The sequence below is a fragment of the Lepidochelys kempii genome, chromosome 6 (assembly GCF_965140265.1).
Source record: "Lepidochelys kempii isolate rLepKem1 chromosome 6, rLepKem1.hap2, whole genome shotgun sequence".
Taxonomy (NCBI): Eukaryota; Metazoa; Chordata; order Testudines; family Cheloniidae; genus Lepidochelys; species Lepidochelys kempii.
Window position 1 is genome coordinate 28,705,585 of NC_133261.1, and position 21,722 is coordinate 28,727,306.

At 39.0% G+C, this 21,722-nt stretch overlaps 1 protein-coding gene across 6 annotated transcripts in view; it reads right to left on the reverse strand.

Annotated features, from left to right (window-relative positions):
• Window positions 1-4,423: 4,423 nt before the first annotated feature.
• NAP1L4 (nucleosome assembly protein 1 like 4) overlaps window positions 4,424-21,722 on the reverse strand; it is a 56,427-nt gene continuing 39,128 nt past the window's right edge. For 3 of the 6 annotated variants that reach the window (XM_073347270.1, XM_073347268.1, XM_073347269.1), the window contains one exon: window positions 20,016-21,250. In XM_073347270.1, the coding sequence (XP_073203371.1) occupies window positions 20,754-21,250 (497 nt within the window). In that variant the 3' untranslated portion in view covers window positions 20,016-20,753. Of the gene's footprint in view, window positions 5,740-12,476; window positions 12,515-13,771; window positions 13,829-15,280; window positions 15,311-16,665; window positions 16,786-17,159; window positions 17,183-20,015; window positions 21,251-21,722 lie in introns of those variants that run through there. The other 3 variants (XM_073347273.1, XM_073347271.1, XM_073347272.1) reach the window with 2 other exon arrangements.

Consider the following 21,722-nt stretch of genomic DNA (forward strand, 5'->3'; position numbering starts at 1 on the left):
TTTGCATTTAAATGGTTGATCTGAATAGATGGTTCCATGGTTGTGGACTCACCTAGACAGAAAAAATGTTTAAGTTTTTATCTGCTCAGACCAATGGTGCATCTAGGCAGATATCCTGTCTGCAACAAGAAAAGGGTGACGGTGCTTCAGACAAAGATGTAGCGTGCTTTAACAGCCAATTACATAACATACTTATGAGAAAATTCATCATAGCCTCAGGCAGTCAATGCTCTGGTAAAGTCTTGAAGTATAAACTTGTTTACTCAGCAACAAAGCCTGCCACCAGGCATCCGTGACCCCAGCCATCCACTCTGCCCTGGCTCCCTACCCAGTACAGGGTCATTATCAGGGTTACAGTCCTCCGTGTTCAATTCCCTGCATGGAATTGGCCTGAATTAGAATGGTCCTCTCTCACAGGAGGGAACACCTATTGCAGCACTGTTTAAGTGAAACACGGGACTTGAGAGATCATTTATTCTTAAAAATTACACTAGAAGTGCTCTTCCTACCATGATAGATAGTATAGCTACAAATGTCAATTTAGTCTAGCTGCCGTACCTGGGACTTTTTAAAAATTCCCTACTGAATCTTTTTCTTTAATCTTACATTTTTTTGCTTCACTATTTTCTGGTTATAGTTAATGGAACACGCCTCTGACTCCTGGTCCTAGCCCCACTGAAACTAGTTTAATACATCTCTTTAAACAAAGTTACATGTACTGTGAAAATGAGATTTTTACTGGCATTGTTGGTTGTGCACAGAGAGCTATTTGGCCCTTGTAGGTAAGCTACTTTAAAATGACTTTGGGATAAGGCAGAACCGTGGTCCCTGCAGTGGCAATCTACAGGTACTTACACAGAAGATTACTTATTTTGTTGAATAGAAGTTTAGAATTCACTAATCCAATGTACCAAGATGCTGCAACAGGAGATTTTTCTTCACCCACCTTGTCTTTATTGAAAATGTTCAGAGGGTTTGTGTTAGAAGTGGTAGATCTCCCTTCTGACTGGACTTGGACCGTAGCTCTGATCTGGTCTAGCAATTCCTCTATCAGATAGCAAAAACCTCGTAAGTCAATCACAATAATTCATGGCCCTGTCTCCACCACTGCAGGATTATTCCCTGTAGTATATTTTTTAGTGTTTTGCCCATTTGAGATTTTTGTCTTGGATTTCAGTTCCAAAGTTGCCCCAGCTGCCTAAAGGAATCTCCACGTCCTTGCCCAGACTCCTGCTGATGAACAGGACAGTAAATGGAAGCCAAAGGATATTATTGCCCACTGAATACACTCAGCCAGTTGCATGCTATAGAATATCAGGCATTTGGTTCAATATTAGATGGGAGAATTGGTCCTCAGAGGACTAGCATACAAGCTTACAGCTTTGTTAGCCAGCTGAGTTACTGCTGATTGTTATTCCTCTCACCCCAAATAACTCAGGAAAAGCTGTACAATATCAAGTACAAGTTTTCCAGAAGGTCCAATATTTGGGCTGAGAACAAGCACAATTAGTTTTGGCCCTAAAATTAGGCTTTTCAAGGATTAAAGGCTGCAAACATTTTACAATGGAACTCTGTATACTTAACATACTACAAACAATGGCAAAATTCGATTTCTCTTTTGTTCTCAAACTCTTAGTGTACCCTATGTTAAAAAAAAATTTTCCCAAAGAAAGTTCAAGGCCAGAATGGATCTCTATGTTTAGTCTGACCTCCTGTACATCAGACACCACTACATTTCAGTTACCGTTATATTGAACCAAACAACAGGTGTTTGACTAAAGTATATCTTCAAGAAAGACATCTGTCTTGATCTGAACACAGCAAAAGCTGGAGAATCCACGATTTCCCTTGGTAGTGTGTTCCATTGATTAAGCACCCTCACTTAAACTTAAAAGACTTCAACTTCCAGCCACTGGCTCTTTTGGACCCTTTTCTGGTAGATCTTAATTCCTTTAGTACCCTACTATTTTCTCCCTATAAAAGGTGGTACTTAAATCTGCAGACCTGAAAAACTTGCACACAAGAGTCCAAAAAGAGTCATCTCAGACTTGATAACAGTAAATAAATCTTAGCACACCAGGGAAATTCCTGAAGACAAGAGTGCCAGTATTCAAAAAGGGCAAGTGAGATGACCTGGGTAACCATAGGCTGGCTATATTGACCTCAATCCCAGGCAAAATAATGGAAGGGCTGATAAAGGATTCAGTTAATAAAGACCTAAAGGAAAAGAAGATAGGTAATGCAAGTCAACATGGCTTTAGGTTTTGTCAAACCTCATTTCATTTATTGAGATTACAAGTTTTGCTAAAGGTAACTGTGTAGATGTAATATACTTAGACATTAGGTGTTTGAGTACTGCACAACATTCTGATTACTGATATTGTATAGTGCACACTGATGGCTTGGAGCAGGCTAATGATATCTCAAAGTAGTTGTCAGTGGGGAATCACTGAATGGGGGTGTTTCTAGTGGGGTTCTGCTGCTATTCAAAATTTTGATCAGTGATCTTCAGGTTAACATAAAATCACTGCTGATAAATTGTGAATGACAAAGATTGTCAGAGAGGTAAATGATGGACAGGGGAGTTGTATGGAGGGATCTGGATCACAGCAGAAGCTGGGTCTTTTTTTAAAATGTTTTTAATTCAGCAAAATGCAGTTCTACATCTAGGAACTAGGAGTGCAAGCCATACCTACAGAATGGAGCCCTGTATCCTGGAAAGCAGTGACTCTGACCCCTAAAATCCTTGTGGACAAGTACCTCAATATGAGCTCTCTATGTAGCTGTGGCAAAACACCTATGCAATTCTTTAGCTGTATAAACAGGAGTAGGAAGGTGATTTTTACCTCTGTAGAGGGCATAGGTGAGACAGATACTGGAATACTGTGTACAGTTCTACATTTGTCTAGATTTTTAAAAAGATAGTGAAAATGGGAGACTGTGCAGAAGAGAACCACAAATGATTTGAAGACTGGAGAAAATGCTTTCTACTGAGACTTAGAGCTCAGTCTGTCTTTTTTTTTTTTTTTTTTTCTTTTTTTTTGATAGAAAGAGTGAGGTGACTGGATTACAGTGTGTAATGTTTGTTCCTAGCAGATGTTTAACATCCTGTTACCCATGGATAGAAATTACTTCTTTACCCAGTATGAGTACATCATCCTGCTTCTTGCCACCCAAAACAATTTTTTTTAAAAAAACCACCATACTTGTGTTTAGCATGAACAATTTTACCATCTCCATCTAGTAATGGCCCAAACCATTTCTAGGATTTCTTTTGTTTCTAGCATACTTAAAGACATCAGAAGAAAATCCATGGCTGGCAGAGATAAGGACAAAGTGTTTTCAATATTGCATAGCTTCTAATTTTATATTGCTATTTCCCATTTGGTATATATTGCTTTAATTTCTAATTGCAACCTTCACTTTGCCACTCTATCAGGATAGGCTTTTATCCAAAGTTGTCCTACCTGGATAGTGGAATCATGGGGTTTTTTGGGGCCATTTAATAAACCCTTCTTAAAAGAACTCCCTAGTCTCTCTTAGTCACTCATTTTTAACATACACATTTCATCCATGATGCATAAGCAAGAAACAGTGGTACTGCATGGTTCCTTATGTGCATCAAGCTTGCTCCATTTTGCAAGTAAACACTTCTCTGCTAGCCCCGTAGAACTTATCCTGGGCTGTGGTGGACTATCAAACTGGGTTTCCATCTCGTGCATCACTGGTAACAAAGTGTGTCCTCTGGCACTCATGCAACCTCAGTCTATAGTGGGTGTGGACAGGTGATGCTGAGGGAATAACCTGCCCTCCAGAGTCTTTCCTGCTGGTGACTGGAGGAAAATATTCAGCTGGCATGTCAGAGCCCAAGGTGAGACTTCTGGCAGTTGAGAAAAAAATCTGCCAACTGAGTAAGTTTGATTATGCAAATGAGCAAGACAAAATAAAGAACCCTTACAATCGCATTTTTACAAGGTCACTTTTTATGAGAAAACTTCAGTTCAATGCAGGAAAGTCTGACACTGCACACCATAGTCTTCACAGTGATATATGATAGGATTGTGGCATAATTATGATGCATTTTGTACAAGGTAAGTCCTGTGAGGTGTCATTGGGAAAGTTATGAGTTGCTGAACAGGATTATCCTATTTGTGTGCATGCATCATTTTTGTATCTGAAGTTATAAATATGATTATGTATGTGTACTTCAAATGTAGTTACCCCTGGATAACGCCCACTAGACATAATCACCTCAAACCTTCTCTAAATATTTGGATTTAGAGTAAGAAGCTGAACACCATTAGGTGGTCATAAATTTTTGCCCATTTGGCACACCTCTTTTCATACTGCATACAGAGGCATGTAAAATAGGAAATCAAATGGGTGTGTTCAGTTAATACAGGAAAAACGAACAAGACAGGCATCGCTTTCCATGTTTCACAACTTTAATAGAATATTTATTAACTATTCTGTACAAATTGAAAACACCGTATTAAGTTACAAATGTGTAAGGTAAGGCTGGAGCACTCTCTACATGCCTGGTCACAGTGTTGATACAGCTGCTATTCAGCTGCTGCCAGAGGTTGGCATTGGATGCTTAAACTAGAAATGTGCACCTGAAATTCTGCACAACAACATAAGGTAGCTTTGAAGACTTCAGAGTTTTAAACAAAACAAGAAACTGTGGAACAGAGTAATTTGAGTGTTGCAAGTAAAACAGAACTTCAGATTTACTGAGTTAAATTTTGTTAATTTATATGTTCAGAATGAAAGCCCCTCCCAGGCTGGATATTAAGCAGTAAGACTACTGGAAAATTTCTGGTTCTTTGGCTGCAACTCATTTCCATCAACAGCAATAATTTGGCCTGTATGCTTATGCTTTTCCCCAAAAGAGCTGTCATTTTGAAACATGTTCATTTCTTTTGTCTACTACCTTCAGAGAGACCAAATCAAAATTTTCCTTGTACAAGTACCCATATTTTATGCAAACAGGAAAATATTTTCAAGTATATTAAAAACTATTAAAAAAGCACTAATTCAGTCAAAGTACTTACAAACATGAATAAATAAATAGAAAGTGAACTACATAAATCTCAAATGACATCCCCTTTAATGAAGAATTACTTTTATTTAATTGGCTTTACTGAGAATAAATATGACATTTGAAGCTGCTCAAGCACTAGTCTGATTTGTAGGTTGCAGGAAAATTTTATATTAAAAAAGGAGAACTACTAGCAAAAGTCAAGTCATGTTGTTGTATTTGTTTTAGCTATCATAAATTTAATTAGTTTAGTTTAGCTTCTCAGCACATATGCTATTCCACAATTTCAACGTTTACCCAGAAAATGGTAGTCTTTACATTGTAGTTTGGACTAAGTTTGGTCTAGTTCCCTATGAAGAGGGCAAAAGGCTCATCAGAAAGCCTACAGATAATTATTTAGCTACAGTGTACCAAAGGCTGTAGAGTGTGCTTTATTTAAACCTCATACTTCCCAAATGCAGTGAAGATACCACTGTACAAGTTAAGCAAAAAATAAGAAAATGAAAGTTAGTGAAAATCATGCACCTGAAAACAAATTAATTTTAAGCATTGTTAATAAGATTGTGCTGCAGCAATGGAATATCCTGAACTGCAGGCCAGGTATCCAAACATATTTGTTACAAGTTGTTCAAATATCACTCTGAAGTGGTATTTCCTTATTATTGTTGTTTGCACTCAGCAGGTTGGCTGGAATCTTTCTGTTTGGAGAAGAAAAAAAAAAGTTAAAAAAAGGAAGAAGCCTACAATGGTAGTTCACTCAGGGCAATTTGGTCATGCATCCTTCATAGGCAACTACATAGGTTACCACCAAAAAAGTCTACTGGGGAGGAAAGCTACAGGTAAACACGGGCTAAATCATGAAGTGCTTAACTACAATTCCCATTGACCTACAGTTGCTCAGCACTTCAGATTATTCTATTATACTTGTATTCTCTCTACCATTTAAGAACATAACTGCCATAGTGGGTCAGAACAAAGGTCCATCTAGCCCAGTACCCTATCTTCTGACAGTGGCCAATGCCAGGTGCCCCAGAGGTACAGATGAACAGAAGAGGTAATTCTCAAGTGATCCATGCCCTGTTGCCCATTCCCAGCTTCTGGCAACATAGACTTTCAAAAACAAATTCTCGAGTCCACATGTAGGCTCTTAAATAAGTGGCCCAGATTTCAAAAGTGCTGGAGTCAATGGGAGATGCAGGGTCCTCAGCACTTTTGAAAAAAATCAATGCACTTGTTTTTTCAAGTCTTGGGCTCTATGTTGGAGATGATGGAAAGTATTTATTTAACAGGCTGTGTTCCCCTCAGATGCCTTCTGCATCACTAGCCAATAACTACTCAACCATTTAACACTCATTCAGACACTTCTTGCCAAATGTTAATCTGATCTATCAGAGCATTCAGAAAGTAAAAGCATCTATAGTCCTACAACAGCATAGGGTTTGAAAAAGCCTTGGGGAAAAAACTAACAAGAAAGGTGCATTGATTAAATGCTCCAACTGCTTAGCTTTACTTTTTTACACAACATAGCAGGATATTTTAATCTGAGCATATACTTCCCTTTGTTTCTCTCATTACCCATGTCTACTCTAGATATAGGATTTGTGTTTTTATTGGTTTTCTGTTTTTTTGTTTTTTTTTTAAACACAAACACAAACACAGCTTTGTTGAACTCTACAGTAGTAAGGAAAATAGCTCTAAGGAAGACATCTTTCAAGACAATGTACCACTTTGACTGTAAAAATGATTTATACTTGTTAACTATTCCAAATCTGAACATTTCATATTGTAAAAAAGGAAGCATAAAGAATAAATGTTATATTAATTATTCATCATCAGGTGCCCAAGTGCCTCTTCCTAACTGTCTGGGTTTCCAAAGGACACAGAAGTTAATCAATCTGCACGGATATAGCCTCAAACATCGGGTGCCTACCCTGTCAAGAAGGAAACCTCACACACTCAACGCAGCAACAGCAAAGAAATGTTGTTTTGTTTTTTAAAAAGCCTATTTGACAGATACTACTTGTAATCACATGGTACTACTGTTTGATTAGCTGTGGATAAGAGGGAGAACATGAACAACTTCCTAGCCATCAAAAAAGCCTATTTTGGAAGTAAAGAACATTTCATTAAACAACTGCTTTATAGTGGAGATAAATATCAAGTCAACAGACAGCAGTTTGTCATTTCAAATAGACAGCAGAAACGTCAGTTAAGAGAAAGATTGTATTAATGACATAATCCATCAGAATTGCAAAATATGGCTAAATTTAACCCAAACACTTAACTGATGAACTAAAGATTGTTTACAACATTATAATGGTTTAGAAACTATATTTTAATCCTACTTTAGATCTTTTTAATATAACAGCCTTTAAGCAGGTAGGAAAGGGAAGTAGTGATGTTACTGCTTCAAAGAGAAAAACTATTTTATTTCAGTTTTATTCATGAAGACAAAACCCTTGTGTATTATATTTTCTAATAAACTATTTATTATCTATGTTTTGTACCACCTTACAGCAATAAAAACATTTAAAAAATAAAATGCTGTTGCATAATTTCAACAAGATGCATGAAATTGCATATATATTGTAAAGTTCCCTCTGTAGTAAGTGTCACATGTTAAAACCTAGATATTGTTCTAAATGCTATTCCATCACACTGAAAATCTGTTTGTATCTCTCTAGGATAGTTTTATTTTTCAAGAGACAGGAATACAGTGCTTTGGGCAAGGATGTAAAAATCACCTAAATCTCACAGTCTTTCAATGAACTCTCTTAGGCACTTAGACGCTTAAGTCCCATTTTAAAAAGTAGATTAGGTGCTTCTGAAAAATTTACCTGTTAAATGCAATTGAAATATAAATGATCTAAACCCCAGTATTTCACACAGTAAATAGCTTTATTTGCCTGCCTCACTAAATCCAGTCTCCAAGCACAGAGGGAAAAAAAAATATGGTGATAGATTACATATAGAGCATATTCAGAAGGTTAGCAGATCTGGTTCTGCCAGACTAGGAAGGTCCAAGACAATGCACCTTTTCATAGAGAATACCCTGCCAGTAGGGACCCACATCCAAATGTGGGTGAATGGAGGGTTGGTTTATCTTGAGCATCTTCACCATCTACATCTTTTGAAGTATCATAGGGAGCTAAGTGATCTCTTAAAGAACCAGGACCCAAAGTATTTAGCGCTTTCCTTTACTCCTTGAACTCCACCAGTGCAGATCACATAGCACCAGTGGTTTGCTCTTGAGTTAAGGCTCTCTTCAGCAAGCTGACAGAGATGTTCTCTAAGTTTCACTTTCCAAAATGGTCTCAATATGTAGCCCCACACAGAGAACATTACACTAGTCTAGCCTTGAAATGACAGAGGCATGGATAGCTGTACTAAGGTACATAAAACCATCCAAGTTGCACTTGCCTTGTCAGGTGCAGACGCAAAGTGATCTTCTTTACAGATACAGTTGCCTAGGAATCCACTAGCAGCCTAGGAATCTAACAATACCCCCAAATTGGGAAGTTGTTACGAATTGCAGCTCTTCTTCCTGCTACTGGTCTGCCCTGAGCCCCCCTTCCCAGTCTGCAGCCTCTTACCTCCTATGTGGTCACTACATGCAGGCAGGTTTGCTGGACAGTAGCATGTGCTGAGCACTACTCACAGGCAGGTTTGCGAGGCAGCAATCAGAGAAGACAAAACCCAGCACCTTCCTTCCCTGGCCGCAGCCTTGAAAACCTCCCTGCAGGTGGCACCTTTCTTCCAGGATAGGTTGCTAATAAATGGCACGCTGTTGCTAACATCAGGGGGTAGCCCTGTTAGTCTGTATCCACAAAAACAACAAGGAGTCTGGTGGCACCTTAAAGGCTAACAGATTTATCTGGGCACAAGCTTTTGTGGGTAAAAAACCACTTCAGATGCACCTGAAGTGGTTTTTTACCCACAAAAGCTTATGCCCAAATAAATCTGTTAATATCTTTAAGGTGCCACCAAACTCCTTGTTGTTCTTGTTGCTAACATCCAAATCCTATTAATACAGATGCTAATGGGATGAGATTGATTTTCAGTAAAACACTGCAATTAACCAGAAGTAGCTAATATCAGGATTACTATTAAGCAGAATCTAGTGTAGTTTAAAGAAAAGGTTAAAGGGCATTTGACTATACCCTGTAAGGGAACATGTATTTAATAAGTGGCTCTTCAAGCCAATAGAGAAAGGTAAAAACGTAAGTCGACCTATATTAGGCCAGATTACAGCCACCACAGTATTTACTGCAGTGGTTAATGTCCATACTACCCTTCCTCACTAGGAGCACTTCCACTGACCTAAGAAGATCAGTGTGGGGAGCTTAGAGCTCAGGATCTTGCCTCCCTGCTCCCTGAAGAGAGCCTCAGGGTCCCGGGGCAGCAACCTGTCTCCCTGCACAGGAGGACTTTTTTTGTCAATTTCACAGCTCCAACATGGAGCCGTGAAATTGACAAGAATGACAGCCAACAACCAATGTAAATAATGCACTGTCTACATAGACACTGCGTCGCCCTAACTACACAAACATCACCTCCATGAGAGACGTAGGGCTTGAGTTACGTTGGTGTAGGGCACTCGCTTCGGCAGGAGCAAGGCTGTAGCGTATACACTGACACAGGTTGATATAAGCTGCCTTACGTTGGCCTAGCTGTGTACTATAGATCAGAGCTGAGTTATTCACTGAGCTCTACATTCAAGGAGTGGTCCTCTGCTTTACTTGTAGCTCCAAATTTGCAGTGTGTTGGGGAGGAGGGGAAGAACAAGACAGATCCAAGACACTACAAACTTCCCTGGTCAAACTGCTTTCCCGACTTCTGTACATCCCCAAAGCATTGCAGATTAAATGCTTTTAAAACTATACCCTTTCAGAGCACTGAACTGATATACATTTAAAGTCCAGCAAATATTTCAAGTAATGTCTCTGCTCATTAATAATAAAGTAATAAAATTCTGCAAGTTAGTGTCAATGCCTTGATTCCCAATCCTTTGATTCATATTAGCAATACGTTTATTCAAAAGATATGACTGACTGTAGATGCAGTCATTCACCTTTCCACCACTATTTAATGTTATCTTGTCTCAAACAATAGATGTTGCTGGTTGATTCAAAGAATATTCCACTCCTCCTCTCTAAATTTTTACCAGTCTTTTTGCAAAAAAGCGCCCAGTGTTATACAATGGAGTAATCCATTTTGTTCCATATTCTGGACTGACATGCATCTCTGATAGCTGGTCATCCACTTATTTCTGTACCCTTAACAGCAACCTGGTCACCAGCTATTGTGGGATCAACAAAAGGTAGTGAGCACTAAATACTTGTTCTCAGAGTCAGGCACAGCAAGGAGAAAACCAGGCATTTAATCAATCACTGGAAGCTAGACTACACATTAGGAGAGTTAACTAGCTCCCCACCACCCCCAAGGCTCAGACATCACGTCAAGATGTCAAATCTTGATGATACTATTATCCCTCAATAAGTCACCCAAGGTATGATCCTAAGGAATGGAGGAAAAAGCAAGCATCAAACAAGCTGTAAGTAACTTCACAGTAAATGTATGTGAGGAACTGTGCTAGAGTATGGGAGTTCTTGAAAGATTCCAGTCATCCTATATACAGAAGACATCTTTCACAGGTCATCAAAAACAGATTTGCTGCTTAGTATTGGAGGCTTCTGCCAAGGTTGCTTTGAAGATGGAGCAAGTATTTCAAAGCATCAACTGTCATCCTCAGGAGTGGAGATTTCAGCCCTGGAGTACTGACAGAACTATGCTAGTTATCTGAATTTAGCTAGTTAGCTATCCTTCTCCCCTCAACGACATCATACTCACGCCTTCAACCAGTAAGCGGACAAGCGTCCTCCAAGGCACCCAGTGTACCAGTTACAAGACAACTAATTGGCTACTTATACAGCCTTTCTAAACCTAACACCTTTATACAACACCAACCCTTTGCACACTGCTTTACACAAGTTAAAGTGACATGGCTCTGCCTGAACACTTTACAACCTAAATTAGACAAACTTAGGACATGTGGGTAGGGAACAAAAAAAAAAAAGCAAATCAAAGCAAGAAAATAAAGTATATCCTGATATTTATACAGCAAATGAGCTAAGGTAAGAAGGGAGGAGTAGACAGCACAGGAATGGAAGTCAGTGGACAATTAGGCAAAAAGTGGATTTAGGAGGAGAGATCTGAAGGAGAGCAAGGATTCTTGGTGAACAGAAATGGAATGCCTTTCCAGGCATAGGGAACAGAGAGTGAATAAAAAGGAAGGCGGCAAGAAGAGTCGGCCAAGTGAAGTGGATAAGATGGGAGAAATGGAAGATAAACTTTTTGTACTGATAGGATTGGAGCCTTGCCAATTTAAGTTTTATTCTGAAAGATGGGGAGCCCCTGATAGGGAGATGAGAGTTGGGGAGTCCAGGTGAGCGTGAGAGAATATGACATGAATGAATTTTGGCAGTGGGGGTCGGGGCTGGTTTTCAAAGCAATTAGATTTGTAGAGAACAAATCACAAGATAAGCTCAGTGCTGAGGTTGAGTGATAGGAAGTACAGTGGAGTGATCAATCACAGTCAAATCCAGGGGTGTGGGGAGAAGGTTAGGCAGAACGAGTCCAGTTTGTCATGTGTTTTGGAAAGCAGCAGGACAGCTATGAGGAAATAGAAAAACAGAAAGACACAAGCCTTAGGAAAGAGAAGTAACAGGTAGATTTGAGAAAATCCCATGTGAGCAGACAAGATCACTCAGGGCGAGGGGGAAGAAGGGAGCACTGGAGAAAGAGGATCCAATGAAAGCAACACCAAAGGAAGGATCAGTGAACCAGGAAAGTAAAGAATCACAGAAGCCCAAGAAAGAAGATGATCTCCGGAGAACCGGGTAGCCGTCAGAGACAGCAGAGATTGATTATAGATAAGACACCTAGATTCAGAATAAGTCAGTGACTCATGAGGAGAGTTTCAACCAGAGTGGAGAAGGAGCAAACTAGAGGAGAGAGTTTGGAAGTGTGTTGTAAATACAGATCTATCAATGAAAACCAACTAAAAGTCACACTAAAAAGACACAGTATAAACCCAGGTACAAGAGAAAACATCTTTGTGACAAGTCTCAGAGGTATAAACTTGTGTCCTGAGAATGTTGTATATTCAATATGTAATGTTACCTTGGAGTGCTACAATGTAAGCATAAATTTGCAATAGGGAGGCAAGAAGATAATCTAGATACAAATCCATTCTAAGGAGATGATTCACAGGTATCCAGCCACAGATTTCTCTCTACACTTTTCTGAACTGCAAATGAGGCCTAAAACTTCAGTTTTGCCTAATTTTTTTTTTAAACCAGAAAGGTAGCTATAAACAAACCACATTGCATGGGCTACACATTGGAAGTTAGGTATGAATGGAATTCCACCTTACCTAGAAATGTATGAATGATAAACAGACTTAAATTACACCTAAATGGAAAAAAAATTGAAAGGAACTGTCAGCATGAAAGAAAGTGAAATGTACAAAATTATACAGGAGGCAACAACTGCAACGTTCTGAGATAGCTTAAGACATGGTTCTGCAGAATACCACACTCCACAGGGCATGCTATTGAAGACAGATCTGCATCTCCGCAAACATGTATGGCCACTGTAATTAAGAATACAGTAACTGGTATGATTCTCCCCTGAAGTATCTTTGACACCATTACTCCAGTACTAATAGTTTTTAATTCTCAGCTAACCCATCATTGCCCTCCAGCTCTCTGTTCAGGAGAGCCATGAAAATGGAGTGTGAAATATTGTTTCTGCAAGTGCTACTCTTTCCCTGTTCAAACAAATATTTCATCAAGAATACAGACTTCTTTTAATACTGTACTTACTATTGCCTTTTACAAGACACAGGACTGATTCTTGGCATGGAGGCTAAAAGCATTTAATAGTAGACTCTGCATATTGTGATAAATTCTGGAAGGCTTCGTGTATCAGTACCATGATCTCAAATTGCAAGTTTTATATACTTATTGCCATTAAAGAAATGGAAAGATGCTACTTTAATAGCAAAATGAATAAAACAGTCTCCTCCCCTTTTCATTAACTTTAGTTGCTAACTGTCCGGGTGACTAAATTATGGCTAAAAACTGAGTAAAAAGGGGGAGCAGTGCCCATATCTCACGAGTTTTAAACTAAACCTTATATTTTGTACTAGCTTTCAGCTTTTCTTCAGGTTAAACACAATGACATGATGGCAGTGTGTGGGATTCAGCAAGGCAACCACAATGAAAGGAGCAGAGTTACTATAGGAGAAATAGATAGAGCTAGCAAACTTGTCAAAGAAACTAATTCATTCTAAAACTAGACTTCAACTGGTATAAGATTTTTACCTACACATCCTGTAAATTGATTTCTTTGGAAATATTTAAATATTGACCTTTAATTTTACACAGGAAGGTGGTAACCATATCAATCACATCTGTTCCCCAGTGTAGGTAAGTGAGAAAGTTAACATGTCAAATAAAAACGATTACTTATGCAATTTATAACTTAAGGAAAATATTTAAGAAAGTCTGCAGTTCAGAAGTTAACTCCCTTCACAATACAAAAAGTGTAAAAGAACAGGAATGAAGAGAATGATCACAACATAGTATCCTGATACGTTGTTCATGGTTACAGTTTGTACAATTCTAATGTACTATAAGTATATATGCCCAAACAAAAAAAACTAACCTTAGGATCACTCTCTGTATCCTCCTCTTCCTCTCCCTCCTCTTCACCTTCCAATTCCTATGATAAGAGGAAGAGAGATTAACAAGAATTAAAATTAGATTAAAGCAACTGCTTACATTGCACAAAGCCAACTATACAGTGCCTTCTATTGCATTCCTGTGTGTGTGTGTGTGTCAGCTGTGAAAAATAAATCTACTTGGGTTGGACGAGACAACCAGTCATCTGGTCCAGAAAGTCTCATATGTCAGTGTGGATCTGAATGTAACATTCCAGTGGAAGTTACTGCAATTGCACAGGAAAAAGAAAAAAAAAATTAAAAAGTTGTGCCTGTAACACAATTCTGAGTTTTGTACTTTTGGAAAACCAGCTAGCGGATCAGTCTGATTTTGTTCCTCCATTTCAACCCTTATCTTATCTGTTTCTTTGAACAGTCATGTGCCCCACACACATGCTTCTTTACTACACCTGGATCCTTTCCGTTCCTCCTCTTGCACATGCCTAACCTCAAGTTGTAGTATCTTGATGGAGGCAGATAGGCTAGCTCTGTCACATCTGCTTTTACAAGAGTTAAAGCTTTTCACTGCAAAAAAACCTAGGACTCCTGTGGAAGCAGGGGAAAAGGAGGCAGCATGATGTGACCTGCCAGGTCAAAGGAGGCCACCAGTCTAAGCATTCCAGTACTTGATTGGGTCATATTACCATGGCATTGTTATGAAAAAAAGAGTCTCAAGCACGTCATGGTGAAAGGGGCAAAATTCAAATAAATAGTTAATATCTGTCAAAGGCACTGATTTGTCCCCAATGTTGCTTTTATATTCATTTTAGTGCAGAGATTTTGTACAGAGCCTATCACTATGTTTTTGCTCCAGAAACACTGGAAAAAATTGAGCACAGTGGTTGCCATAATACAAAACTGCCTGTGAACCTAATTAAACCCTTTATAACAATTCTTAATTAAAAGGATGTATTTAATTTTTGAGGACCAAGCCTCATCCCTAGAACAGTTAAAACAGACAGTTCACAAGTCTTGTCCAGCGTGTGTCCCCACAGCATGTTAACTCGGATTGCATTTCCCATTAGCCTTCCTTACAGCCCAAGGTTTAACTTGATAAACAGGTACACAAAACATTTTTCAGTGCAATGCAATCTTCGCATCTGCCCACAAAACAATTTCAACATTAAGTCATGGTTTAAAATAAATGGAAGTGACAATCAATTACTCCTTTGTCAAATATTAAAGAGTTACAACTGTATTTTGACAGTGCAGCTCAGATACTGAACATAATTGGAATGTGTGCTTTTATGGAATATACCTATGGAAAAAATTAAAATCTGTATAGATTTTACAGTTGCTTAACATTAAGCTATAATGACTATTTTGTAGAGGAGTACGAACATGGCACCACGAAATACACACTTCCTTGTTTGTCCTATTTGGGGCTAGTTATTACTATTTCAGAAAGGAGAATATGGATTAGCAATCTAAAATCGACACAATAAGCATCTCACCTCCTCTTCTCCTTCCTCTCCTTCTTCAAACTAAAACAAAAATAAAAACAGGTTTTCAGAATGTTTTATGCAATTAGCTAAAATAGGCATAGCACATGCAAGCACTTAGAGTACCCTTCAGATAATCTCAAAATGCTTAATTTACCTTCTAAAGCACTAACCCCATTTTACAGGTGTGGATGGGGATACACAGAACTAAGTAATTTGCTTAAAGTCCTACACAGAGTTGGTAACAACAGAATTCTATAATCAATGTCTCCCAACTCCCAGTTTATCCCGTTCTCCCACTCATTGTAGCCTCTAAACAATACTGCCTCCATGACAATTGTCATTTAATCTTATATCAAGAAGAAGGGTGACACCAAATCCTGAATATAGCTTTTCAGACATGTGTAGTATAGTAAGATATGCAGTTTCACTCAGCTCAGCAAGACAATGATTGGGGTATAATCATTAGAAATTATATAGACAGAATATACGTTTAAGTAAAGGAAGAGCCACAAGCCCTACTTTTAATTTACAAATTGAACTCATGGAATAAATACAAATAATGAATATGCTTCTTGGATAACGTACATTTTTTAAAAAAACTGAACATTCAAGCAGCATTAGGGAGAAACTTAAGAGCAAGAAATTTACAAATAAAGGATGCTATTACCATCTTGTGACTAGTATATTTATACTAATGCAAGTTTAAGCAGTATACCGGTGTTCTTTTCGGCTGCGTTTTTGAGTATTCAGCATAAGTGATTTTACGTTATTTTTTAATTCGGTTCTGTTTGAAGACAAGATACTACAAAAAATTCTCATTTCAAAGCAGTATTTAAAATTATTTGCCTAAACCAAACTGGTAAAGGCAATACAGTTTAGAAATACACACATCTTTAAAGAAAAAAGGCCAATCCTTCCTTAGTCCAGAAGCTCTCTCTTCTGCCTTGAGCTAGTGTTTTAAATGCTATATTTCCTACTTCCTCCAAAAAAGTATGAAGTTGCCCACTCAAGCAAACCAAATTCTAGATGCTGTATTGCTTCAGAGGTCCAATCAAATGTGCAGCTACAGCTCAGCAAGCACAGTCATGGCCTGGATCAGTTCTGTGGGCTACGCCAATAATAGGGATACTGTGGTTGTTGCCTTGTCCAAAAGAACCCCCTCTACCTGATTTCAGAAGTCCTAGGCAGTCAATGGAAGGTTTAAAAAAAAAAAAGGGGGGGGGAGGGCAATGTGACCCTATTCAGTGCATTCTCTGAGTGTATCTGATTCTGATGAGTAACTTATTCCATGCAAAGAAAAACCAATTCTACTTTATTTCATTTGAGAAAGTAATGGTATTACTATTTCAGCCACAAGTATAAACACATACAAGATAGGTGAGCAATATACATACGTTATCATCATCCTCTATTGCTTCCCCAGTGAAATAAAGTACAGCACGAGGGACTATCCTTTCACGGAAGAAGTGCCCAATTTCAAAGTCTGTAGCTAAAGTAAACTCTGAATCTTCATCCTGTAAAGCAAGTCAATCGGATTTTAGAGAATTACTACTGGAAATGCAACACTATGCAGACATAATGCTGTTCATCATGATTCAGTGATATCCTGTGGCCAACGTGACCTCTTACCAAGAAGGGCTGTTGTAATACAGAGATATTGGGGATGACGTGGAAGAAATGGGCTACTGGGGAAAGTGCAGGGGCCAGTGAAGAAAGAATGTTATTTTAAATGAAGCTCTAGCTCAGATTTCTTAGTAGGCAAAAGTCAGACTAATGGAGAAATTTGTGTGTGATCACTGATGTATGCATCTGAGTAAAGCCTAGGAAGGGGAGCTTTAGGACAAAAATATAGTAAAGAGATTTCAAATCTTGTTAAAGTGAGACTTACCAATGACTCTCCATCCCCAGACACTACAAATAGAAAGAGGAAAAAAATTTCATGTTACGCTGAAAAACCCAGCCCATCTGGTTGTTCAAGCTTGCAGAATGCGCTATGAGAAGGTTTCTGTTCTTACCAGTGTTGTGTGGATTAGTGTTTGTTACATTAGAATTGTAAAGCCTGCGGGTACTGTTAGCATTACTGAAAGGAAAACAATTCAGTTTCAGTCCAAGACCTCGTCTATACTACAGTTTTGTCGACAAAAGTCAGTTTTCGTCAACAAAACAGTGAAGGTATACACAGTACAATGTTCCATCCACCAACAAAACTCTCCTGCTTTGCCAACAGATAAGGAAGCAACAAAGGAGGAGCAAGGAGGACAGGTTTTGGGAGGTGCTCCAATCCTTAGAAACCAAAAAACAAGAATGCAGGGCATAGAGAAAGGCTTTAGAAGAAAATTATAAAATAGCCAGGCAGGACAGAAAGGAGAGCCAGAAGCAAAATTTTAATGGGCCAGGAGCAGATGATAAAAGTTATGGAGGAGAAAACGGAGATGTTGACGTCCTTAATCACACTGCAAGCAGAATTCGTGTTTGCTCAGCCCCCCACACTGCAACGAACAAAGAACTACTTTCCATGCCTTCCCCAACTCCTCCCACACATTCCTTGCAACTTCCCGACCTGCCTCAGTACGCCATTCACTCCCCATCTTTGGACAGCTTCCAAAATTATTGCAACTACACAGCCATAAGAGCCTACAGTGCCCTTCATTTGTTTCTTCCTTCCCACCAAGCCTTTTGTGTGTATTGTTAATCGGTATTTAATAAAAACACACTCTGAAAGATAATCAATCTTTATAATTCTCCCATACATGCGAATACAGACTAACACGGCTGTTACTCTGAAACCATACATGGTGGTTGCTGATTAAATTAATATACAGTGGCAATCTGATCATTTGCTGAGTATAAATTGTGGTTAGGAATTACCAAAATTTTCATGCAAGGCAGCAAGTTAAAGCATGGCAGAGTGCTGTAGAGAAAGACATTATTGGAGCTCATTGTCAAAATGGTGCCTCAAAGCCTTCCTGATTCGAATAGCCTCCAATTGTGCCCTTGTAACAGCCTTGTTTAATGGCTGCTCAAAATCAGCTGCCGGGCGATCCACGTCCACACCAGGGGAACTTTTCACCCATAGCCTCACCAACATTATGGAGTACACAGCAGGCTGTACTCCTGGGGGAATTTTACACCAAAAAATTAAAAGTTCTGCGCACAATATTTTACAATTCTGCATATTTTGTCAAAACACCACACTATAATCATACCAGTTTCAATTATTTTGGTATTTTTTTTCAAAATACCAGTCAGCAAGTATGTCTGTAACAATACAGACCACCAAAAAGATTCAGGAAATGTTTTTTGACAAATAGATTCCTTACTAGGCATATTAATATAGAACTGAGTAATAATTCATTTAAACTACAGTATAGAACCATATTTCCTGTACCCCTCAGAAGCACTGCAAAGGCTTAGGGGAAATCAGGGGTAACGGAGGAGCTGATGTACTATTGATGTACTCCAGCACAAGATGGTCCAGGGCCAAAATTGGGATGTGCGCGCCATCTATCACTCCGCCGCAGTTAGGGAATCCCATTACCAAAAACACATCTACTATTTCACGCACATTGCCAAGAGTCACAGTCCTTTGTAGCAGGATGCAATTAATGACCCTGCACATTCACGATAATGCAGCCCCAGCGGAGGACTTCCTGATTCTAAACTGATTTGTGACTGATCAGTAGCAGCCTGGAGTTGCCAGCTTCCACACAGCAATTGCCACACGCTTCTCCACTGAGTGGGCAGCTCTAGTTTTGGTGTCCTTGAGTTGCCATGCTGGGGAGAGCTCTACACACAGTTCCAGGATGGTGGCTTTCTGCATCCGGAAGTTCTACAGCTACTGCTCATCATGCTAGACCTGCATAACAATGTGATCTCACCACCCAGTGCTTGTTTCCCAAGCCCAAAAGTTACTGTCCACCATGTGCAGCTGCTCTGTGAATGCCAAAAGTAATGTGTTCTTTCCATGGCACACAGCAGGTCAGGCACCTCCGATTCTTGTCCAGATTGGATGCTCATGAGATACTGCATGACCAGCTGCAATGTGTTCATAACAGTGATCACAAAAGTAGAGAGCAGTGCAGAATCCATCCTTTCAGACACAGATGGTGAGCACACAGTAAACGGGCTGTTAAAAAATGCCGTGAAACGCAGTGAGAAGCCCACAGAATGATGGGACAGAAAAAACTACATAATGGGACACTGAGCCATCATCCATGATGCACTGCAAACCATTCCGCCTTCCCACAACTCCTAGCTGCAGAAGGTGGCAAGTAGCACAGTGGAATAGCTACAAGAGAACTGCTCTCTTTGCCTATGTTAGAGCACCAACAGTGGATGCGCTCTCCCAACAGAAGGAACATTGTGTGAACATGCACAAGCGATGTAATACTGGTTTCTGATCATCTGCATAACTTGCATTGACAAAACTCAGTAGTGTCGACAAGGCCTAAATCTAACCCATGTTAAATTCAATTTAAATGTCACTGCAAATCACATTATAATGAAGATATAAAAGTTATAAAATTTAAATTCCTGCATTGCCATTCCTATGTGGTCACATCCAGATGTTTGCACAGGGAAATGTCACCTCTGTAGAAAGAACATTGGGTACTTATGGCATACGAAGACTCAAGATACACACTTTTCAACCAATGCCATCTATATTTTATCTCTGCATTAACACTTGACAAATTAAATACCTTGATTTTGTTACCGCCGTACCAGAAAATTAAGATCTTTTCCAAGAAGTATTTATATACTGATATTAGCTACAAATTAAGGCCTCAATCCTGTGATTAATACTGAACAGGCAGAATCCTGCATCTACTAGGGCCTCATTGACGTGCAGCAAGAGTTCTCTTTGCATGAGCAGGGCTTAAGGTGCCTGCGTTTCAAAAGTGGAGAGACTGGTTATCATTTAATGAGACCACACACAAGCAACAGATTGTGCACTAGCTCCCACTCCAGAAGTGACAATTTGGTATAAATCAATTCTCACTTGCACATGGGGAGCATATGAGATGCCAATGTACTGCTCTTCAGAGTCTAAACTTTTGCCACTACTGTCTTTGTTCATAATGACTTCAGCAAGCCAAGATGAAACCCTGCTTGATGCAAGTAATTAGTGTATTACCGCTATATCTAAATTTATATCTGCCTATAAATTAGGGCCGTCAAGAGATTAAAAAAATTAACCATGATTAATTGCACAGTTGAACAACAGAATACCATTTATTCAAATATTTTTGGATTTTTTCTACATTTTCAAATATATTGATTTAAATTACAACACAGAATACAAAGTGTACAGTGCTCACTTTATTACAAATTGTGCTGTAAAAAAAAGAAATAGTATTTTTCAATTCACCTCACCTCTTACAAGTACTGTAATGCAATCTCTATCATGAAAGTTGAATTTACAAATGTAGAATTATGTACAAAAAATAACTGCATTCAAAAACAAAACAAAGTCCACTCAGACTTACTTCTTATTCAGCCAATTGCTCAGACAAACAAGTTTGTTTACATTTGCAGGAGATAATGCTGCCCGCTTATTGTTTACGTCACCTGAAAGAGGGAACAGGCATTCACATGGCACTGTTGTAGCCGGCGTGGCAAGGTATTTACGTAACAGATGCTCTAAAGATTCATATGTCCCTTCATGCTTTAACCACCATTCCAGGGGACATGCGTCCATGCTGATGACGGGTTCTGCTTGATAACAATCCAAAGCAGTGCAGACCAACACATGTTCACTTTCATCATCTGAGTCAGATGCCACCAGCAGAACGTTGATTTTTGGTGGTTCAGGTTCTGTAGTTTCCACATTGGAGTGTTGCTCTAAGACTTCTGAAAGCATGCTCCAGATCATCTCCCTCTCAGATTCTGGAAGGCACCTCAGATTCTTAAACCTTGGGTCAAATTTTGTAGTCATCTTTAGAAAGCTCACCTTGGTACCTTCTTTGCATTTTGTTAAATCTGCAGCGAAAGTGTTGTTAAAACGAACAACATGTGCTGGGTCATCATCCGAGACTGCTATAACATGAAATATACGGCACAATGCGGGTAAAACAGAGCAGGAGACATACTATTCTCCCCCAAGGAGTTCAGTTAAAATTTAATTAGTGCATAGTTTTTTTTAAATGAGCATCAGCAGCATGGAAGCATTTCCTCTGGAATGGTGGCCAAAACATGAAGGGGCATACGAGTGGTTAGCATATCTGGCATGTAAAAATAGTTTGCAGTGCCAGTTACAAAAGTGCCATGCAAATGCCTGTTCTCACTTTCAGGTGACATTGTAAATAAGAAACCGGCAGCAGTATCTCCCATAAATGTAAACAAACTTGTTTGTCTTAGAGATTTGCTGAACGAGAAGTAGGACTGAGTGGACCTGTAGGCTCTAAAGTTTTAGATTGTTTTGTTTTTGAGTGCAGTTATGTAACCAAAAAAA